Source organism: Sebastes umbrosus, chromosome 24, assembly GCF_015220745.1.
Source record: "Sebastes umbrosus isolate fSebUmb1 chromosome 24, fSebUmb1.pri, whole genome shotgun sequence".
Classification (NCBI taxonomy): domain Eukaryota; kingdom Metazoa; phylum Chordata; class Actinopteri; order Perciformes; family Sebastidae; genus Sebastes; species Sebastes umbrosus.
This window is the reverse complement of record NC_051292.1, coordinates 9,712,145-9,734,496: the sequence shown is the minus strand read 5'-3', so window position 1 is coordinate 9,734,496 and position 22,352 is coordinate 9,712,145. Positions and strand designations below refer to the sequence as shown.

The window sequence follows — 22,352 nt, the reverse complement described above, 5'->3', positions numbered from 1 at the left end:
CCAGTCATCCCCAACACCCTCAGGGTCTCCCCGGTGACCCCGCCCGCAGACATCACAGAAGGAAGTGACCTCACGCTCTCCTGCAACGTCACCCGCGTGCTCACCCTCCCCACCTACCTGTCCGTCACCTGGTTCGTGAAGAGGGGAGCGACGTCGGAGGAAATTCTGACGTTTGGCCCTCAGGGAGACGTGGTGACGGGGGCGAAGTTCGCCCGGCGCTACGCCGACGGAGGCATCCGATTGGTCCCCGGAAAGAACGGACTGTTTGAGTTGGTGATCACCAAAGTGACGACGTCCGATGGAGGGATTTATGAATGCAACGGGACCGAGTGGACGCATGAAAGTGGAGGGAAATGGATAAAAATCGTGGAGAGCACAAGAGAGATGGGAACTGTTGCTGTTACTTCGACAGGTAAGAAAACAAACGGTAGTAGCTACAGTGTTATAGTAGGAACAGAAGCATCACTATCTATCAGTGTAGCTGTAGCTGTGGACGTGCAGTTCATTAAAGCCGGTCGCTGCAGTGTTTACACTGGAGATTTAACATGGAGGCGAAGTGCTGTACTCGTATTGGATTGCTTTTCATCATTTGGCATCCTTAAAAAAAAGTAATTGTGGCTGCTGGAGGCAGCTTCTTTACAGCAGTTGTAACAAGATGCCTATAATGTTAAATCCAGCGGTACATGTCTACCAGGTCCGTCAAGAACTCTACGAGAGGCGCTGCTCCACTCAACTGGCCGGTCAAGCGGTGACGTACCCGATCGTTGAATGCATCTGATTGGTCCCTGGTTTTCTGCTTGCCGTTTCAAACAGAAAAACAACATAGTGGCCTGCTCGTAAACTTTCTGTTATTCCGTCTAAACAATCCACCAAAATCTACTTCTGAAAACATTTTAAGCAAGAAATAGGCGATGCCACCGCTGAATCTGGTTTCATTTTAGAACTAGATCGCCTAGTTTGACAGCTTGGTCCAGGTTTCGTGAGCTGGATGCGTCGCGCTGGACGGGCTGTTCCCCGCCTTTTCATTTTGTAAGAGCAACGACCAATGAAGGAACTAAAACACTCGGCCGACCAATCGTGTAACTTCATCACTCACTCAGTGTCAGACGGGAGAAATTACCTCGGGAGGAAACCGAAGTCTCTCTGGAAAATCGGGAGGGTTGGTCCTTATCTGTGACAAAATATTAAATTCGGTGACTGAAAAAGATGGTAGCAGGTGGTAAATCCAGGCTTCAGAAGCGTCCCTTTAAACCCCAGGGTTGTCTACATCAGAGGGTTTCAAATTGTGAGGGGCGTGGAGGGAGAGACATGGGGCGTAATTAGTGTCAAAATCATCGGAGTCATAACTCAAATGCGAACACAGACATGAGCTAATCCCGCATACTTCTACTGGTGCCAATTTTCTAGGGCCGCAGATGCTACGTCCAAGTGATCCTGTGTAACATAAACTTGGCATTAAGGGGTTCCCTGCACATCCTCAACAGTAATTACGCCTGAAGTAGTAGAAGTGCTGTGGTAATAAGATGGAATTACTCTAAAGGGAGCGATAGATAATCCTCAAATCTCAGTCTTGATAAATAAAAAGGTTCGTGCAGTGTGTGTGTGTTTCACAGCTTCCTGTGTGATACTGGAAGCAAATGAAGGATGAGGAGAGAAGGGGGGGGGACGTGGGAGAGTTCCCTCTCTGTTGTGTGGCTGTCTTTATTTTAATGGCATCCTCTCCTCTCGGCCTCGCTCGGTCCCAGGAGGCTCGCGACCCTCACTGTCTGTCTTCTCGTCTCACTCTGTCCTCAGAGAGGCCCCCCCCTGCACTCACACTCTCTCTCGCTCATTCACTGCGGTTGCTGTGGTCACCGTATCTTATATCTTTTCTGGGCTGCCATATCCTCTTTAAGTGCTGGAAAACACCCAGCGGTTTGTAATGAAACCAGAGATGAGCGGATCGCACACACACAGTTCTCAGGTCCATTGTGTGCCAGTCAGTTCATATTGACTTACTGACTTGAGTAAAGAGGATGAGAAAAGTCAAACAGAGTTGGCTTTGTGTCTTTTGTCCTTCTCCAGACACCGTACAGAGACTCTTCCCCACATACTGGTGTCTAGGTTGTTACTGGCGACCCCTGATCCGACTGTTGAAGATGCAATTTACTGTCTTTTTTTAATAGAAAGTTCTTCTTTAACATCACTGCTGAGAGGGAGAACTAAAGTTCACCTTCTATAGATTAGGCTTTTAAGATCCTATTCTCTCATCTTGACTGATTTCAAACTTTGCTTGTGATGAATAGGATGACCTTTTATCCTCAGTATTTGTGAAGGATTGTTATAAGACTTATTAAAACACTATTTGTTGGACCTTTATCTTGTTTATGCAGTATTTTGCCTGTAAGTGACTGACGCTGTCTCCGTCCTCTCAAGGTCAATCCCTCAGAGTGACGGCTTCTTCATCCTCCTCCTCGCCTCTGCTCCTCTCCCCCGGCGACACGCTGACCCTCCTCTGCTCCGTCGCCGCCGACAACCTGCCCGGCCTCGCCCTGGAAGTGGCCTGGCTGGCCGACGGCCGCGACATCATCACCATGGAGCGCAGCGGGGTGGTGATCTCCAACACGTCCTCGGGCGGCGCGCAGGGGAAGCGAGGGGAGGCGAGTCTGGAGCGGACGGGAGCTGGAGAGTACAGGCTGAGGGTGAGGGGAGTGAGCGGGGACGACGGAGGGACGTACGCCTGCCGCATCCGGGCCTTCATCGAGAAGGGAGGGAGGAGCTCGGGAGGAGGAGGGAGGTGGCACATGGCGACCGAGAAATCATCCAGCCCTGTGACGGTGACGGTGGCGCAGATCAGTGAGTCCAAAATCTTCTTTTTTGTTTCTCTTTGTGAGTTGCTGAAATCACATCTGTTGCATAAAGAAGCACATTGATTGGCACTAGTTCTGGACAGACAATGAGCACTTGTCGTGGTTACTTCTTTGTGGCCAGTTCTGATGTCCGACACAGTGGAGAATTGGGAAAAGAAGTAGATGTAAAGGACCGAGTGCATGTTGTGATTTCATGATTCGTGGCTGTGTATGAATCTGGAGTCTCAAGGGGAAACTCTTTAATCCTCTAGTCAGCTGTCGACTCCTGCTGCGAGGACGATTGATTAGTCATGCCTGTCCTGCTCTCTGCTACCTCTGGCTATGCTGTTAGTGTGTGTATATATATATATGTGTGTGTGTGATGCTCCGATCCTGCTTCTAAAGAGCAGCGGTGTCAAACGCAGTCTACACGGCAATCCATTACTGGCGTGGTGGGTGGTCTGTGTCTGTTCCCTTCCCTCTTTCACTGCCTGCTTGAAGTTTTACATCATGTTGGGGAATAAAGTTGGCTTGTGAGGTGATGTGTGTTCGATACGGAATTAGTTTCTTTCCTCCTAAATGAATATATTGTTAATTTCGGATGCTCATTCACACCTTCGTTCTTCATATTCTCTTTTCTTAAGAAGGACGTTCCAATCAGGCCTGTAGGAACAATATCAGTAACTAATTTGATTTATAACCAGCTGATCTGATACGTTTGCATTGTGTCTGTTACTTTCGCTTTGGCCGTAGTTTGGCCACCCCAAGTTTATCCCCTGGATGTATAGATCATATAACGAATGAGAACCTGAGGCCGGAGGAGCATCCAATGTCATTAAGATCTATAGCGATATGGGTTTAAGTTACAGTGGTCAAAGAGTGGTTGATTGGACAGAAACTGTGGCCGTGTCTCCGGAAACATTTGAGTAGACAGCATCACCTAAATGCTTCTATTACATGGCCTGAGCTGCACTGTAATGTGCATCCGTACTATAGTGCAAACTGCCTCTGCTGCGGGGCTACAGAGAGCTACTTGACTGTGTTGAACTTGACTTAATAGGCATAAAGATTTGAACTGAATGTGAAAAGCTGAAACTTTGCCATTGACTCGAATGGTTGAACTTGGTCTTGAAGGTATGGTTTTGAGGAACAACCTAATATTAATATTAAAGGCCCATGTAAGCTGTGACTGAGAGGAGCACTGAGGGACGGGCAGATTGAAGGAGCTCTGACTGCCACAGTTATGTCAAAGCACTTCTCACAAATTCTCAATGAGATGAATGAAATGGACCTTAATGAATAAGTAAACACTTGTTACATAATCACTCTCAGCTCAGCTACAGCACTATGTTTAATGCTTTTGGGAATTCCCAGCAAGTGTTTTTGGCAGATGACTTGCTAAAAGTTTAATGTGGGCTCAAGTACCAGTGTGTCATTTGATTTTAAGGAAGAAGACATTACTCTTTTTTGGGTAAACCAGCCGTGGTTTATACAGTAGAGAATATAAAAGACTTTTAATCCAGTCCAGTGTCCAGTTTGCTTTGGTGCTTTTTTGGCATTAATATTGTCAGTTTATTCCCTCTAAAGAGTTTGGGATGGACGGGTGCCACATGATACTGACGTCCAACGGGAATCTGACTAATTTAAATATTTATTAACATGTCATTTACCCATAAATGCAATAATTAGATCTGAAACTATTTAGGAAGTACTTGTATTCCACTTAAATCCGCTCAGGACCACTTGACTGTTATCACTTCCATACATCTCTTTAAGGTGTTTTTGTGGCTTCACTGTCACTTCCTCTCTCTCATGTTTCCTCTCTCACTTCCCTGTTCTGTGGCCAACAACTTCCTCACAGAAATAGCATGAATCTGTCTTTAGAGTCAAGGTTAACTCTATTTGTTATTTTACAACACAGGGCTGCACAATGAAACGCAAGTGGCAGCTACACACACATAGAAACATATATACACATACAATACTCCAATATATACAGTACATATACACACACAAAGTATGTACAGTTTGTGCAATCATGTCAGTGTATTATGAGGGTGGTGGTATGGTAATGTGCAAAATAGAAAGTTCCTTATGTATATGAATGTTAAGAGCATCAGTGCAGTGCAGCAGGAGCATGTGCAGTGTTCATATAGGACAATCTAAACATTTCAGTTGCGGGCACAAATGGGTTATTTCACATAGAATTGGTGGGTCCGTCCTTTCTCTCTCTCTACGGGCTTCAGCCCTTCATCCAGAGAAGTACCGTACCTTGCTGACAAGAACGAAAAACACATGATTTGACTGTTATCAGGCCATTAAATAGGCGTTATCAGTCGCTAAAAGCACCATAGATGTGGATCATTAGGGGGCCTACTATGCCTTATACGTTGTATAAGTGAAACTTCAAAGCAACACGATTTAACACGTTGTAAAACTGAATGAAACGTTACGTTTTGAAGACAAACAAAAAGGCTTCTTTAGGTTTAGGCAACAAGTTTAACATGTTGTCTATACTACAGCGCCTGACTTCCACTTCTGCTCCTGTCATAATTACTCGATACGAGGTCGCTGTCGTCGTCTTTTATTCCTTCTTTCGGTGATCTACCATGTGAATAGATGATAAAACCTACTAGTGGGTGTAGTAGGCCCCTATTGACCCACATCTATGGGGCTTATACCGACTGATAACGCCTGTTTAATAGCCTGACAACAGTCTAATCGTCTGTGTTCTGCATTTAACAATAAACAAGCATCTAATTAGTTTTAAAGCTGCCATTTTTGTCATTTTAAAAAGCAACAATATACCTAATCATAGCCTCACGATAAAGCTTATTTATATAGCAATAAAATCAGGATAAATTAAGTCATTTGCAAAAACAAATACCGTTAATACCGTATCATTATCACCGCGGGGGAAATTCCTTCACCGCGACAGCCCTGTTCAACAAGCCATGCATTACTCTCTCAAGCTTTATGAAAAACTCAAAACATGCTGCTGCGGCTTTAAAGTTAACAGTATAATTAGAAAACATTGACATTTACGATCACAAACTGTTCATATTCAGCAACTATAGCATAGGTAGGACTCTTGTGAGGTGTCGTTCTTGTGTTACAGCACCCACAGTAAAGCAGAACTGATGCATTTAAATTAAGAATAGAGAAATGAGAAACATGGGAGACGTCATATGGAGAGTTTTCGATAATTTAAAGTACTCAACATTTATAGTTTTTAACCAAAATCAGTCCTTCTCAGAGGACAGTACGGAGTGTGTTTTCTGGCTGTAAAGAATCTTCCATCCTCTACTTTATGTCAACCGGAGCCTTTAGTTAAAATAACAGCAGATTCCTGAAGCCTCGAGGATCCCTGTTACATTTAGAAATATCAACCAGGCAGTTAGTTAGTTAGCGTGAGGGCACGACGGAAATATCAATGAGCGTGATCCAGAACATTTTGTCAGTGTGTGTGTGTGTGTGTGTTTACATGTTATCTGCTTACTTATGTGTGTGTCTGTCGGGCATTTTGCACATGTGTGTGTGTGTGAGAGTGAAACTAGGATTGTTGAAGGCTTTCTCCGGAGAGTCAAAGCTGCACACACATGCGCGCTTCAAACACCGGCTTTATCTCTGTGTGTGTGTGTGTGTGTGTGTGTGTGTGTGTGTGTGTGTGTGTGTGTGTGTGTGTGTGTGTGTGTGTGTGTGTGTGTGTCCCACATACTGAGGGTACGAGGCTGGTGGAACTCATACACTTTAGCCTGCGGGTATACATTCCTTCATACTGCGTCTGCCGACACACACACACACACACACACACACACACCAGGAGAGTTTCTAATTGACTACAGCTCATATACTTCATCCTCATCCCTCTTGAGTACGAGCTTAAACTTTGTGTGTCTTTGAGTGTCTGCGTGTGTGTGTGTGTGTGTGTGTGTGTGTGTGTGTGTCTGTCGTCAACCAGTCGGTTCCTATTCTATTGATGTGTGGCCTTGAGGTTGCCCACTCTTCCCACGATGCTTTGCTGCGAGCGCAGCCTAGCAGGAAGCACAGAAAGAGTTGGAGAACTTGTTTGGGAGCTCCCCACTGGCAGGAACACTCACACACACACACACACACACACACACACACACACAGAGAGTTGAAGAGGGTGGAATTCCTCTCACCCTCGGCTACACTTGGCGGTGTGTGTGTGTGTGTGTTGTTGTGTCAGCTGCAGTTGTTGTCAATGGAGCCACTTCACTCAAACAAAGCTCATATTTCTTATTTTTCATAGCCTATCAGAATATTTATGAATATAGGAGTATGTTTGTATAGATATGGCTCATATTTACTCTCTCTTCTAGCGGATTCTTTCACACCAACTATCAATGTGGGATCTTGAATAGAGATAAATGTATATTTTGTACTCAAGCTGTTCAAGTTTTGTACTCTGTTTTCTACAAGTACTACGTCTCTATGAATTTTGCCGTGTTTATGTTAAACTAGAAGAAAACTACTACCACTATTCACACAGAAACGCATGTTTACCTTTGTGTGTTTGTCCCGGTCACCCTTCTGTCCTTCTGTGACGCTGCGTTTGTACATTTTTTGTACTTTCATACACATAACTGCTAAACCGTTAGACCTAATATATAAAAACTGTATATTTCCTGAACAGTGTGGTCCGTTTTAAAAGTAATTTAAACCATGGGGAATGCAATCAAATGATTTACAACAGCAGAATTTAAAGGATGATTTCACAACTTATTGAATCGTAACACCTGTATCATGATATCGTATCGCCAGATTCTTGCACAGCCCTAATCGGTTATGGTAACTCCCAAGAGTAGCTCCTAGAGATCTAGAAATACGACAACGAAATCTGAAAAGAAAAGAATCAGGAGCTGTCGGATCGGATGACATTATCCAAACTACTTTATTCTTTCCGAATAGGAGTTAACCCAGAAGTGAGCACACCTGTTGCTCACAATCCCTCGTTGCTCCCTCGTAACAACAGCAAGCACAGTAGGTGAAAGTTGAACCAGGAGAATCACCTTAGTTTTGGTCTTAGTTGACTAAGATTTGTCCTTTTTTTATGCTTTTTTCATGCCGAATGTCTTATTTCTAAGAAACTTATGAGCACATCTCTGGTAAACACATCTGTAGCTGTAGGGTTGTGATCGTCTTTAGTGATTCCTATAGTTATTAATGTTCACCTTTTATACAGTTTGACTCTTTTTGAATGGATTGAACCAGGAAATGGATAACAAATGTTGACTCATTTAGATGGTGGCAAACACCTGTTTTTTTTTCCTGGATAAAGGATACAAACAGAGACAGGTGGCTGCCTGTTTCTAGTGGAGTCTTGCTTTCAATTAGTCACCAGCCTTCAGCCACCAGGTATATGAGGCGATAGATCCCAGTCCCACCTGGCTCAGTGTGTCCCAACACTCCTCTGAGCCTGAATTTAACTTCAGCTTCTTCTTCTTTTCGTCCATATTTAGCTTTCACACTGTGATCTCAGATATATATATACTAGAAATCCAGATGAGGATCAACTTTTCCATTTCTGAGCCACTTAAACCAGTCGATATTTCTGCGATCGCTTGCTCTGAACAGCGAGTAGAAAATAAAAAATCTGGTTTCTCAGCAGCAGCCTGGTTGGCCTCACGCTACGACACGATGAGGAATTCGGCAATATGAGTGTCTCTCTGTGTTCAGCTGCTCCCCCACACTGAGCGAGGTCACACCCCCACTCGTTTTGGTAGTGCTCCAGCGTGACTGATGGGAGACCCCGAGACCTCGGAGCAGACGCCCCGTAGGGACTGTGTCTCACAGCTGACCTGCGAGGGCCAGGTGGATATGAAGGAGTATAACCAACACTGCTTCATGTTAAAGCTGCTCTCAATGATATTTTTCTCTAAACAGATGACACTGTTTTTAGTCGATTAGTCAACTAATCTGTCTTTCTGGACAGATTTCTTTCTTGGATTAGTCATGTTTCATGCTTTTTGTCAGTGTCAGTTGACTAAAAATGTATTTGGTCGTTTGCTGGTTGATCGTAGTGACGAACCAACAGCGAAATATTACAAAACGCTGCAGTCCTCTGCCACAATTCAAAGCTTTTCCTAAAGCAGCTCCGCTTTCCATTCATTCTGCAGTGAGTGCAGGGATTACGGTGTGTTTATGGAGTACATGGGACCCTCACCAGATGTTCAGACCGTCGCTGTGGAGGCGAGACGATGAAATACAATCCAGGAATTCCAGTTTGAGTAATAGATCCACGAGTCTTTAAACGTTATCATGATTGCAAGGTAGAATTCACGTTATTCTACAAGGAAATCTGCGCTTGCACGTATTTGAATTCTCATTGAAGTGAATGAGAGAAAACTGTAAGTTTTTTTTTTTTTCGACAAAAGCATCCGTCGAACGTGTAACGTCTTCCGTCACGCTAACTTTGATTCACACACAGGACTGACTGATGAAACCCACTTAGCATTTTCCCTTCCCTTAGGACACAGTTTAAGACGCTTCCCGCGGCTCTCCGGCAGTTTTCCTAAACTCAGTGGAAATCTGTCCTTCGGTGGAAAAATATAAAGCGGCTAAATTAAGGAGGCTGCGCGTCGCCACGGGCTGCGCACAAGCTGTGCTTTCATGATGTTCGGCATCTATACTGTTCCTGCTGGAGAGCTTCCACCTTCATTCACCAGTTTGTCTGTGTGGAGTAAATGTTGGCAGCATGTTCCTTATATATTATTTGAGGAGTATTTATTATTTAGCTTCAGACATGTATATATCATACAGTATGGCTTGACAAGTTGGCCTACATTTTTGAACACGTGCATAGCATGTGTGTTTGCTTGTAAAACAAAAATAGCGATTAAAAATTCATTGAAATATTTAGCAGTGATATTTATCTGACGTGTAATAACAGACGACTGTAATCTGCCTGCACACACAGTAATCTGATTACATGTTTGAGCTGTAATCTGTGATGTAAAGCATACAGCTGTTCGGTGTGTGTGTCAGCCAGTTCTTCCCCTCCGTCCTGAGAGACGCGCCGAGTGTTGACAGAAAGGGGGGGGAACGGCTCGAGTGGCTTATTCATATCTGGTGTTCCTATCACACACACACACGCCTGCACACTCCAGCGAAACCAGAGTCTCGCATGCCTTTGGCTGTTTTGGCAGAATACAGCGTTTTCTTCTGTTCCTGGAAACGGTGCCGTGGTTGGGAGTTCAACTCCGAGCTCAGCGGCACCGTCGCTGCCAAGGTTGGCGCTTTCGCTTTCCCTCTCTTCTGCTTGTTAGCGAACACATTACCATGATGGCGTGCGGCCCACCTGTAAATGAGCCGGAGCAGAAAACACGCTCCGGTGAAAGCCCGGCCATGTGGCACCCTGTTGACCCCCCATCTTTAGGACAATAATCTCTTTGGGTAGACAGTGAAAACGACACCGGGAGCTTCCGAGGACACAATTTGCTGAAATTTTAATCGTTTATTAATTGAGAAAATAATTGGTAGATTAAATCACCAGTGAAAATAAAACAGTTTTCCCTCTCTGAACTTGAACAGTCAGCGTGTTTTGCTAATATAAAAATGAAATCTCATAAGAGAGCAGTCGAATGAATGTCACCATATTACATTCGCTGCAAATGAACCGAGAGCCTCTAGCTTCTTAAAAACGAACACATGCAGTGCGATGCAGATGAAAGCGGTTTGTTGTGTTATTGACATTGACCTATTTTTCCTCCCTCTGCCTCCCCGAGCCAGACACTACACTAATCGAGCCTTTTCTTCTTTTTAACGCTTGTTTTTACACAATTTGCTGCTCTGCTAAACTCTGTGCGGAACGGCCGGAAGAGTCCGACTCGTGACCCGAGGTCGGCGGCGTCGCTGACTCTAATATTTCATAGTTACAGACACTGCAGGGAGTTGGATGGTTGTTTTGGTTCTACAGGGCTTGTAGTGCACTCCCATATCTGCTGGATTGTTATTGCACAGTCTGTGTAGTGTCACTTTATGTCGTGATATGGATCTGTCTGTAGGAGAACCTTCCGTGTTGTGTCATCGTATTCGGAAAAAAGCAAAATAACTAATCACAGTGAGAGTCGGAGGGGAGAGAAAGTTTGCTTTTTATACCGACAGTTCAACCAGAAGTATGTCAGCTATGTTTGTGAAGATCTTATCTAACAGCAATTCCAATATACTTGTTTATCACACAGGGAGAAAGTCACCAAACTCCCTTTAAAAAATCTAATTAAAACCATCATAATCCTAGTAAAACATTGTGCAACCAGTATTTCATCCATTATACCGTACCTATAAAGTTGCACCACAAATGTATTAAATTAGAGAAAAGGTGCAGATTATCAATTTGAGAAGATTTATTGAGAAAGTGTTTGGTATTTATACTTCATGTATGACATAAATAATGCATTAACATATGAATAACCAATCAAACAGCTGATTTGTATTCAAATTTAGCGCCTGCTTCATCTGCTCTACATGGACAGTACACTGCATGTAAATAAATACCAGCTGCCAACAGCTATAAAGGATTAACCTTTTAAAATAAGCCTGAAACCAGTGGGATGTGTTGTTGGTTATTTTGAGCCCTAAATAAAAAACATACTAACTCTATAAATGATTATAAAAAAACTGCTAGATCAGAAGGAGCTGCTGATTTGGATAACTTCTGTTGAGTACTGTAATAACGATATATATCACGATATAGCATGTTTTCTGGTAGTTCAAGAAATAAATAGCCTATAAGGAATAACCACATGGTAAAGCCTATTTTTGTATACGCCTGTGTGAAATAAATACTTCACAAAATGAAAAGTATTTTCTCATTTTAAGAACAAAATTAACATTTTTAAGTGAAAATTATAGAGGAAAAATAAATAAATAAAGACCTAACCTATATCACGATAGAAATGATATAAAAAAATATATATAAAATAGACATTTTTATATTGTTTTGACAATATATCATCATATTTTCCTAACTTATTGTCTATTCTTATTGAGTTAAAGTCCAATTTGATGAAACTTGCAGGCTCATTTTTATTGTTATCCTGTAAAAAAAAGAAGCTAAATTGTCTTTTTTTTGTATTGAGGTATTTGTACAAATATATAAGTGTGATTGTTGGATTTATTAAAATATATTCATGTGTAAGTATTGACTTTCAAACCCTATATTGGTCAGATCCAGTATACTGTGCTATACTGGTGCTGTACAGTACCAGAGCTGCTGAACTGGTGACAAGTTTCCCCCTTCTAAATAAGGCAACATTTCAGTGAGAGAGAGAGAGAGAGAGGAGGCGCGTGGCTAGTTGGCAGAGAAGCTTCACACACTCTCATCGATCAAAGTGCGTGTGTGTGTGTGTGTGCGTGTGTGTGCGTTTCACAGCAGATGGTGACAGTGCATGAGTCAGTGTGTGTGTGTCTGACGTCACGCAAAACCCCTCCTTTGCCAAACACACTCTCAGGCATACTTTTACGTATGGGCTTATTGTTTCCGCTGTCTGTGTGTGTGTGTGTGTGTGTGTGGTTTGTGTCACTAACAGCTTGTATATGCATACACAGTGTGTCAGTGTGTGTGTGTGTGTGTGTTGGATAACTCACAGTCAGGCAGGTGGAAATCTTTCTGTGTGTTTCCTGCTCATTGAGGCGTAAAGGTGCAATCTGGATGTCTGACTGAGAGGACGTGCCCCTCACACACACACACACACACACACACTATTAACACTGTGACACACACCTCATCTCACACAGGAAACAGTGTTATTTCAGGACTATTTCTGTTGTCTGGCTCCGTCACTTAGCTTAGGACCAAACCACAGAAAAAAAAAACAGGCATTTGTGTGGAGATTCTTTTGTTAAATGACAAAACCTGGCGATGACTGATGAAAGAAAACGCCCCGCTGGGGTGGCGATCATCACAGTACTGTAACTCCATATATGGTATTATTAGGTTTGAGTTGTCACCGGCTGATTCATCACTTGAAACCTCGAATCCACGTGTAACATTTCCAGCACGTCTAGATACTGACGCATGTCTGACGGGGTCTTATTTGTAAGGTGTGCCAATGATTGTGAGACTCATACTTGTCAACCTTAAGACCTTAAAAGGAAAGAGGATTTCAAAACCACGCCGCGCCATGACTGATTTTCGCTGCATCGAGCAAAGCCCAACTCTGGGCGCTGCGCGCTGTGGCGAGCGCAGATTAAACATGAGCTCAAACTGCGCCGTGTCGCGAGCGTAATCTGCTCCGTCCCGCCGGGAAACGACAGTTGGTGTAGCTCTACTGTCGCCTGGGTGGAAACAGTAAAGATTATACTGTATACACAGTTCAGTTCCAGAAACAGGTTGAGATAACGAAAAGGAAAAGTGTGAAAATTTGCCATAAATCGGGAGAAATACGGGAGAACTGTGACCCCGAGAGGGCGATGAAAACGTGAGTCTCCCGGGAAATCGTGAGGGTTTAGTAAGTATGGTAAGACTGACCATACCTTAAATGAACTGGCTGCATGCTATTGTCGAGTACAATACCCTGCTTTTCAGCAGCAGTTGTTGGGTCTCACAAAGGTTTTAGAGTTTGGCTTTTGTCCCATTCTTTAGGCCTTTCTTTAGGCTTTGTGTATGTTTTTAGGTGTGTTTGCTGTTACTGACGTGAAGTGTCTCAGGGTGTCACATGGTGGCTGCAGCTTGCAGAGGCTTGGTGATCCATCAAGGAGACACTGTGTTGTTTTTTGACACTTTTGTAAAAGGATAAAAGCGATAATCAGATGTTCTACGTACTTATTTATCTAATGCCGACTATACAAACAAGACTTTAACGTTGCTGTTTTGGTGAATGAGATTTCCGGCAGACGTGTTGACTCTCATAGCCCATGTTGTGCTGAAAAAGAGAGAGCCGAGGACACAGTTATATGAAAAAAGAGTTACTGCTTATGTCGTCGAAAGTGTCTGATGTTTGAACTACATAACAAATTGAGTTTCATTTTCTGTTTTCCCTCCCAGAACCGAGCTTCACGGTGACCCTTGCGGCCGTCCTGAACCCCCAGATGACGGCTGAACCCACAGAGCTGGCGTGTCACGTGACCAACGTTACCCATCTACCCCTGGGAGGCCGACTGGGTGTCACCTGGGAGCACACCACACTGCCTGGTACTTTCACCTCAGCCTGTCAAAATCTCTTCTTTCTTTTTTTAAAGACTAGAAATTACCATTTCATTGTTTTCTGTCCCATCACCTGCAGGTGTCGGAGGCGACCCTCAGACCTCACATCCCATCGGCTCCCTGGACGGCGACGGCAACCTGTTGCCGGGGTCGATGTATTCTGACCGTCTGAAGAGCGGCGTGATGTCTCTGAGCAGAGTCCAGCCCGACACGTTCAAACTGCGATTCCTCCGCACGCAGGTGAATATAATGACTGATGTGTTTAATGACTGTAGTAATGTTGAGCACTGACTCATCTTCACTGTCTGTAGGAGGTCGACATGGGCCAGTATGTGTGCAGTGTGTCTGCTTGGAGTGTTAACAGCCAGGGTGACATGAAGGATGCAGAGTACCAGAGCTCGCCGCTGGCTGTACGATGGGACACCAAACGTAAGGATCTTTATCTGCCATTATCTGTTGTTTTTGGTGGATGATATTATTGAAATGATTTAGTAATTTTTTTTTAACCAAATTTTTGATCAGCAAAATGAATCTGGCCTTGGGGAAATCAAAAAGTACTCCAGGTCGTATTCTCAGATTTTTAATGAGGTACTTTTGGGAGAAATTCAGAAAAAGCTGCACCATTAGCTCACATTCATGATTAAGAAAACTCCAATACGCTGCCAGCCGGTCACAGTAACCCTGCTGTTGAGTTTTATGAATACGCTCTCGTGTCTACATATCATTTCCAGACTTCAGAGTGAAATCCTTCAACATAACAACAGACCTCTTGTCTCAGCCGCTCTTAGTCACAACACACAGTCCCACTCGGTGACCTCAATTTAGCTAATTGAGCCATGATGTAACTGCCCGCTTTGAATCCGAAGAATGGTGTAATCACTTCCTGTCGGCCACTGTTGGGGATTCCCCCCTCCCTCTGAATGATGTCCCTCTTAAAGTTGATTGTACTAATTTCAGGTCCCACTCTGAACGTCGTGGCCCAACGCACCCGTGAGGCCTCAGTGGGCGGGGCTACCTTTGAGATGAGCTGCACCGTGGCCACTGAGAACCTCGGCGAGGCGGGCTACTCTGTGCTCATCCAATCACAGGAAAGCCTGGAGGACCCGGTGAAAACAATCATTTCACTCAGCCCTGACCACGTCCTGCAGCACGGAGGAGCCACAGACCCCAACAGGAGGTATGTACACCCACACAGTGATGCATGGGAGTCTTATTCAGGCGTTTTATTTTGAAATGCATTCATCTCTCTCTCTCTGTGTGTCCACTCAGAGACAGTCTGGTTCTGACGAAGTCCGGTCCGGCAGAGTTTCAGTTTCGCCTGGCCGGCGTCCAGCTGTCCGACAGAGGCTACTACTGGTGCGACATCACCGCGTGGACCAAACAACAGCCGGGGCAAGCGTGGACCAAAGCCGCCAGCGCAGAGTCCAACAAAGTCAAGATCGACTTTCAAGAAAATGGTGCGTCAATGTGTTTTGTGTTCACTTGTCCAACTTTCATTGAGTTTCAAAAAGTATTTTAGAACTTCGCCAAAGCTTAAAACAGGAATTGACATTTCCCACAGAATTGTTGTTTGTGGGGGGAAAAACATTGCAGGTGCAACACTGTATCAGCGTGCTTTGGATTTAGTTTTCTGCGCTTGTAGTCGGTCTCTGATCTCATGCCTTGACTTGAAAAATGATGTTTTAAATTGACGAACATCATATGTGGGATTCATGGCGCAATTCAAACAGGACCAAAAAAAATTATTTGTCTCTCTCCGTTGACTACTGTTGATATTTCTTCCGAAATAAGGTCCCATGGGGGACACCAGGAGGGGAATTTAGAGTGGAAAAAACACTTAAACCGACCCACTTTGCTTCTCTGTTGAGGCTTATTTACTCCCACCGTGCCATCACTGTCCCACTCCTTCCTGTTTCTAATTGTGTCCCATACGTAACCCTCTTGTTTTCTCTTACTTGTTTCCAAATATTAAGATTATTAATATGTTGTGCTGTGTACAAAGAGCATAATAGAAGACTAAACGTTGGGATACTTTCTAACACTGTAGTAAGATTCATCATTAATTGAACTTTCATAACAATCTGAAGAAATATACATAGAAATGTGTTAGCAGTTCTGTTCCGTACATTTCTAGACACACACATCCTCCCCTCCGCCTTAATGATAACCAACATAAATTATCTAATAATGTGCAAAAATAAAGACACACACACACACACACACACACCTTAAGCCCTTTGACGCCCACCACAGCCACTGGCCTACTTAACTTTCTTTGATCTGACTGGGAAGTGGGAGACGGGAGGAGGAACGGGAGCGTCAGAAAAGGAGAGGAGGAAGAGGAGGGATTGGGCGACAACGAGGAAGACAAAGAGAGAGAGGGAGGTGGTGAAGTGGGGCCGAGGAGGAGGAAAGGGAAAGGTGACGGAGAGTGAGGCGGAAAGGGGAGAAGTGGTAACAATGTGGGGAGAGAGGGAAAGGGGAAGAAGTGAGGAAGGGAAAAAAAGAGGAGAGGGAGGAAGGTTAGAGTGCTTCACAATGAAAGTCATAACTAACTTCAGGGTAAACCCAGGGTTAGATCGCCATGGTAACTTATGCTGAACAGCTAACCTGCTCCGGAGCAGGTTATGTTCCAGATAAGAGATCAGCTCGTATGAAAGCACCTCCTACTGACCAATCAGAGCTCTGTGTGGTTATCGTATGGTAATATTACACACATATGAATTAGTTTAAGTCATAATCCAGGCTAAAAGCAACACAGTTTAAACTGACAAACGCAGGAAGGACACCTGGCTGTATGCGGTGGGTGCTTACCGCTTTGAATTATATTTGCATACTTATGTCCAGTATATGTCGAGCTGTAACCTCCCCACACATTACTTTGTAACACGTCTTTGATAGAAGACACATTTTGAAGCATCTGAATGAGGTTTGTAGGAGGGAAAAAAAAGACGCAGAGACGGTGCAGAAAGTCTTCAGTCCATCTCTCTCTCTTTCTTCCATCTCTCTCTGGGGAGGGCAGCAGCCCTTGAGCATTACTTCCTCTATCTCTCTCTTATCATTTGCCGTGTATCCTCCCCCGTTCTCTCCGCCATCCTTCCACTGTCTCCCTCTACCTCTCTCGCCCCTCCCTCCCTCTCTCTCTGGGACATCTTCAAAGTGAAGCCCTTTGGCCAATCAGCCAGCTGCACCGCTGCTTTTTCCTTTTCTTTCCCTGCCTGCGTGTGCGTGTGAGTGCGTGTGAATGCGTGTGTGTGTGATCTTTCAATTGTTCAAGTGTGTGTATCCAAGTCGAACATTTTGAGTTGACCCCACACAGAGCAACACGCACACACACACACACACTGACGGCGTTCAGGCTTCAAGCTGAGCAGTTTTCAAGAACCCCTTATACTCGCCTTAGGGGACGGAAGTTGTGTGCACTCAGTCGTGTGTTTGTGTGTGTGTGTATATGTGTATGTGTTACGAGCTCATCCACAAACTGGCAAGCCTCCCAAGGTTCCAGCTGTATGTTGAATGTTTCAGACGTGTTGTGGTGTTCCTGCCTGTACGGGGATCTTCTCCTAAGAAGCCGTATATGGAAATCTAAAGTCTCACCAGCACATTTACTGTTCAATAATTCAGTGTTTAAGTGATTTTTGTAGATGGATAGCAACATAAATATGGAGTGGCCAGAAGGAAAAACATGTCATCTTGTGACTAGAGTAAGTATTACCTCAGTAAACATTGTTTGCGACGGCCAAAATGTCGAACTCGAGGCGTCTCACCGTGACGTCACGGTGACTACGTCCACTTCTTATATACATATATGCTTCAACCAAACCCATGTTGTAAAAAGAAACTTCTTCATGTATCCTCAGAGTGGAAAAAGCCTCTGAAATCATGAGGTTGGTTGGACACGATGCGGTTATTGTGAAAGTAATGAATTCTGCATTGCTCGTCTTGGAAGCTGATGAAACGGCTGTTATTGTTGTTGAGTGGTTTGAAAGCTGTTTCAAAGGCCTTTCCGTCGTGACAGCAGTGAAATTGAAGACAATACATCAACATTTAGGGCGGTATTTTGTGCTGAAGAAGGGTAGAAAAGGGATTGTTGTTTTTGCAGGTGGTGCTGCAACAGAACATGAACAAATCGAGACATAAGTTCCTAAATATGCTGCTGATAAAGAAGGATTAATTGTGATGTCTCATTGCCATGCTTTCTAATGTAAACACCAGTTATGTAGAGCATTTTGGGACGGGGCCTTCTGTCTCTTTAATGCTCCTCTTGGACTTAAAAGACTGATTTACTCACTTGCAGCTCACCAGTGCCCAGACCCAGGGAGGATGTTTTATATCCATCCACATGGTGTTTGTGCAGCTAGAGTGCATGTATTATACACTAGATTGTTTACACATGACAGCATGAGTACTGCAGCATTCTCGGGGAAAACTGTCAGAACATATTGAATGTTATCGGAGTCGACTTGAAAGTATCCACACGCTGGAAAAACCACAACATGACTGCAGCTTTCACACTTGAATGAATTTGTACGTCAGAGTTGATGTTTTGCAGACCGCTAAACACAAACATTCAGCCAGCGGTTGTGTCCTCACAGAGACCAAATAACCAGATAACGCATGTATCGGTTGGATCAGGATGTTTGGTGACCCCCAAGTCAGAGTTTCTCTTTTGGTGACCTGTGTGAGATCTTTTCTAGAAGCACCATCAATCAAATTTTGACAAGAAATAACAAAATGTAATGCACTGAGTAGAGTTTTTTTTTTTTTCAATGAGGGTGTGTTGACATGTCCCAGCAGGAAGATAACAGGTGTAAATGATGAAATTAATGGGTCCTGGTAGTGTGCGCGCTGGCTCACTGTCACACTGTCATGACTCACGGGGACACTTTGTTAATGTCATTAGCAACACCTGTGCTTTTCCTGCTGTAACAAGACAAAATGTCTGTTGTGATGAAGTCAGCTTTGCACAATAAATAATAATCTAACAGGCAGTCGTCCTGAAATTCACTGTATTTCATCAACTATTGACCATTAGCTCGCCAGACTAATGCAACAGATTGGCAGCACTGTATTTCACTCTTCCCACTGGGATTGAGTTTCCACTTAACATGCAAAGATAGAAATGATTTCTTAAAGGGAGAAAATCGCAACCTTTTTATGGGGATGCCCAATCAGAGTTGATGGTAAATGTAGTCGATTGAAGCAATAAATTCCTTAGTGCGTGCTATATTGACCGAGGAAGCTGAGCTCTCCTGCTAGCGAAGCCTTGCCTACATGTACCAGGATGCATTGCATGCTAGCTTCTGGCGCCAGGAGGGTCCCCGTCGGCCGTATCCTCTTGCACGGCTAATGCAGCAGCAGCCTCGGCCTCTCTCCGCTGCATTTCTTTGGGTATGACATCATCAAATGGGACGGGGTCAATATTGCAGCAGCAGTATTTAAATGTTTACAACTCAAATTGCTGTTTCCTCCTCGTTGATTTCAGCATATCAGAGAATCTTTAAAGCCGTGTTTACCATCTGAACACTATTTTAATCATCTACACATCTAGTGTTGTTCCTCAGGGACCTGAATGCAGAATTGATAGTATGTGTAGGTTTAAATGAATCCTTTTGATCTCCGTTGAGTTCCTCTGATGTTTGCCATCTGCGTCCAATGTTTTTTTATATTTGAATAAAGCATATTTAAGCTGATGTTTTCTGTGTTGCAGGCCCGTCCTACTCCGTCTCCATCAAGTCCGACACCACCAGCGTTTATCCGTGGGAAACGGCCAAGATGGAGTGCTCGCTCAGCGTCTCTGGATCCTCCCCAAAGACCGGCGCAGACACAGGTAGACCACACGTACCACACTCATAAATCACCATCAGCGACTGTTGCTGTTTTTTCCTCTTGAGTATTCTGCTATTGTCTTTACACACACACGTGCATCAAGAAAACGCACACTTTGTACTCGTGCTGCGCTCCTCACCTGCCAAACCTGCCAACAGCACTGCTAATAAGAATGATGTGGCTGCTGCATTTCAAATGGTTGTAAAGATGAAATAGGCTCGCTCGCTCTTGTTAACACACACACAAACACAGCCCTCTAAATTATTTCACTTTCTTCGGGTGGGTTGTGCGGTTGAAACTAGGCATCTGCAGTGTAACCCTCCACTATTCCTTCTTCTGTCCCACCCCCTCCTCTCCTCTCTCACTCTAAACATCCATCCATCTTCCGCCCTCCCTCCTCTTCCTCATCACTCCCTACTCTATAACTTATCGCATGACGTCACACCATCGCTCGCCACCTCCCTCTGCCCATCTGTCACCATCTCCCCCACGTCTCCTCCTCTCTCCGTGCCTCGTTCTTTACGCTCCGACATGTGTTTTCTATATCGCATCCTCTATGACGAGCAGATAAGACGGACCTCATGTGTGTGTTTGGTTGTTTGGAAATTTTGCAAACACAAGCAGAGCGGAATATTATTTTCCTGTAGTGTTTTGAAACATATGTGAACACACGTTCCTTTGCAACCTGTGTGTCCTCACAGGGATGTATGTGTGCGTGTAATGTATGCCCATACATCAACATAAATGTTTATTCGCAGCAGTGGAGCGCTGCAGGGATTGGCGGGTCGGCGGTTGTGGAGCGTGATCTCGCAGACAGCTGCACCATGGGAAGAAATTCCCCCTCAGCATCACAGCTGATAGGGAAGTTACGCATGGACGTGTTCGCTATGGGAAGGACTGATGCTGTACGCATAAATATACTGTATTATTATTAGTATTGGCAGTGCAGTGTTTTGAGTGTGTAACTGTCTGGAGGCCAACAACATAACTTAATACAGTAAACATCACCCCTCGTCCTAGTCACCCATTCTCCTGCTAAATTTAGTCTCCGGCTCCGGTCGACACGGGTAAAGAAATCATTAAAAATGCGTCTTTACAGACAACAGTGTCCTGGTTCCTCCTGCGTAGATCTCACTGTGAACAGTTGTCATCGGGACTACCTTTGAAGAGAGTCTCTTTTAAAGTGTCCCCAGTGAGGTCTGTGGATTATCCAGAGTAACAGGCACATTGTGTTCTGAAAGACGCGCTCCTGTTGACTTTTTCAAATGTAACTATTGTTTTTTTTTTTTGGGGTGGCGGCACAAGTTTGAGAGGGATAAAAAACACCTATGCAGGAAGTTGATTTTGTGTGGTTTTGGTGAAATGTGACCTTGTATGGCAGCTGGATTCTCGGGATCAAATGTCACGTGAAAAATCCATCTCGTCGGGCTTCAAGTAACGCTTTTGTGTCCGGCAAGCCAGATCACGGACCAATCAGCATCCTGTGAGGAGCTACGGGTGTGGCTTAGGTGTGTGAGATCAGAGGGTGAGACGACACAGAGCGGCTCCTGGAGAGGTTAGCCTTTCTTCATTGAAAGAAGAACAAAGAACGGCGCTGATGTTTCCGCCATCAGTTAGTTTCACTTTCGTTTGATTGACGGATGGTTCATCCAATCACCTGCCAAGTATTTTTCGAAAGTGCCTGCCCTTTTTCAAACAGGTTCTGTGTAACAAACCATCTAGCCTGGTCAGGTTAGGTGAAATGTCCAGTATGTGGTTCCATTATTTGAGGCCGTTTCCTCTACAGTCACTGTGACTCATATAGTTTTATGGTGTGTGTTATCAGGTTTCAAGATAAACTGAAGTGGTGTTCAGGAACTGACCAAAAGGAAGTGCATTTGTTGGGTACTATTTTCAGTTGTGGATTAATACACATGTGGTGCTCTAGTGAGTTTTTCCAGCAGCTGAATGGTGTGTGTGGGGCCGACTCAAAATAGGGTTAATGGTACTGAAGGAATAATGTTTTTAATAGTTTTTGGTGAATAATGGAGCTCTATGGCACAGAGGAATAGAGATATATCAAGCTTTGGCTACGTGTGAGTGGAATAAACTCAGTGCTGGTTTTAAATTGACACTAAAAATGTTACTTTTGCTGCCAGTACAGACTGAATTATTAAACCCTTTAGTGACTGATTCAGTTTCTCACACAGGCCCGGGTAACAGAAAGTGACTGACGAGTGTCACGAGTGTGAATGACACACATGCAGAACGTTAGGTAAATGTGACTAATTAGCAAACTGGTATCGAGTGCATCAACAAAGGTGTGGCGCTTGCTCAGTTTGGACAACGGCACGCACACACACACTAAAAGGGACATTTCCTAGGGTGTGACGGCACGCTGGTGTTCCGACTGGAGGTCAATACAGTTGAGTCATATCTGCTGTGTCATACACGGAGTTCAAACATGTATTGACGTGTGTGTTTTGCAAATCATTTGCTGATTAGTTAACGGCTCACCGTCGCAGCTCATTGTTCTGACACAATAAGAA

The 22,352-nt window shown here is 44.2% G+C and overlaps 1 protein-coding gene across 1 annotated transcript in view; it reads left to right on the top strand.

Annotated features, from left to right (window-relative positions):
- Positions 1 to 22,352, top strand: part of si:ch211-132g1.7 (prostaglandin F2 receptor negative regulator) — a 58,090-nt gene that overhangs the window by 14,430 nt on the left and 21,308 nt on the right. The window contains exons 4-11 of the mRNA XM_037761954.1: positions 5 to 412; positions 2,416 to 2,835; positions 13,837 to 13,983; positions 14,075 to 14,235; positions 14,307 to 14,424; positions 14,953 to 15,172; positions 15,265 to 15,452; positions 19,706 to 19,825. Coding sequence (XP_037617882.1) covers positions 5 to 412; positions 2,416 to 2,835; positions 13,837 to 13,983; positions 14,075 to 14,235; positions 14,307 to 14,424; positions 14,953 to 15,172; positions 15,265 to 15,452; positions 19,706 to 19,825 — 1,782 coding nt within the window. The remainder of the gene's footprint in view (positions 1 to 4; positions 413 to 2,415; positions 2,836 to 13,836; positions 13,984 to 14,074; positions 14,236 to 14,306; positions 14,425 to 14,952; positions 15,173 to 15,264; positions 15,453 to 19,705; positions 19,826 to 22,352) is intronic.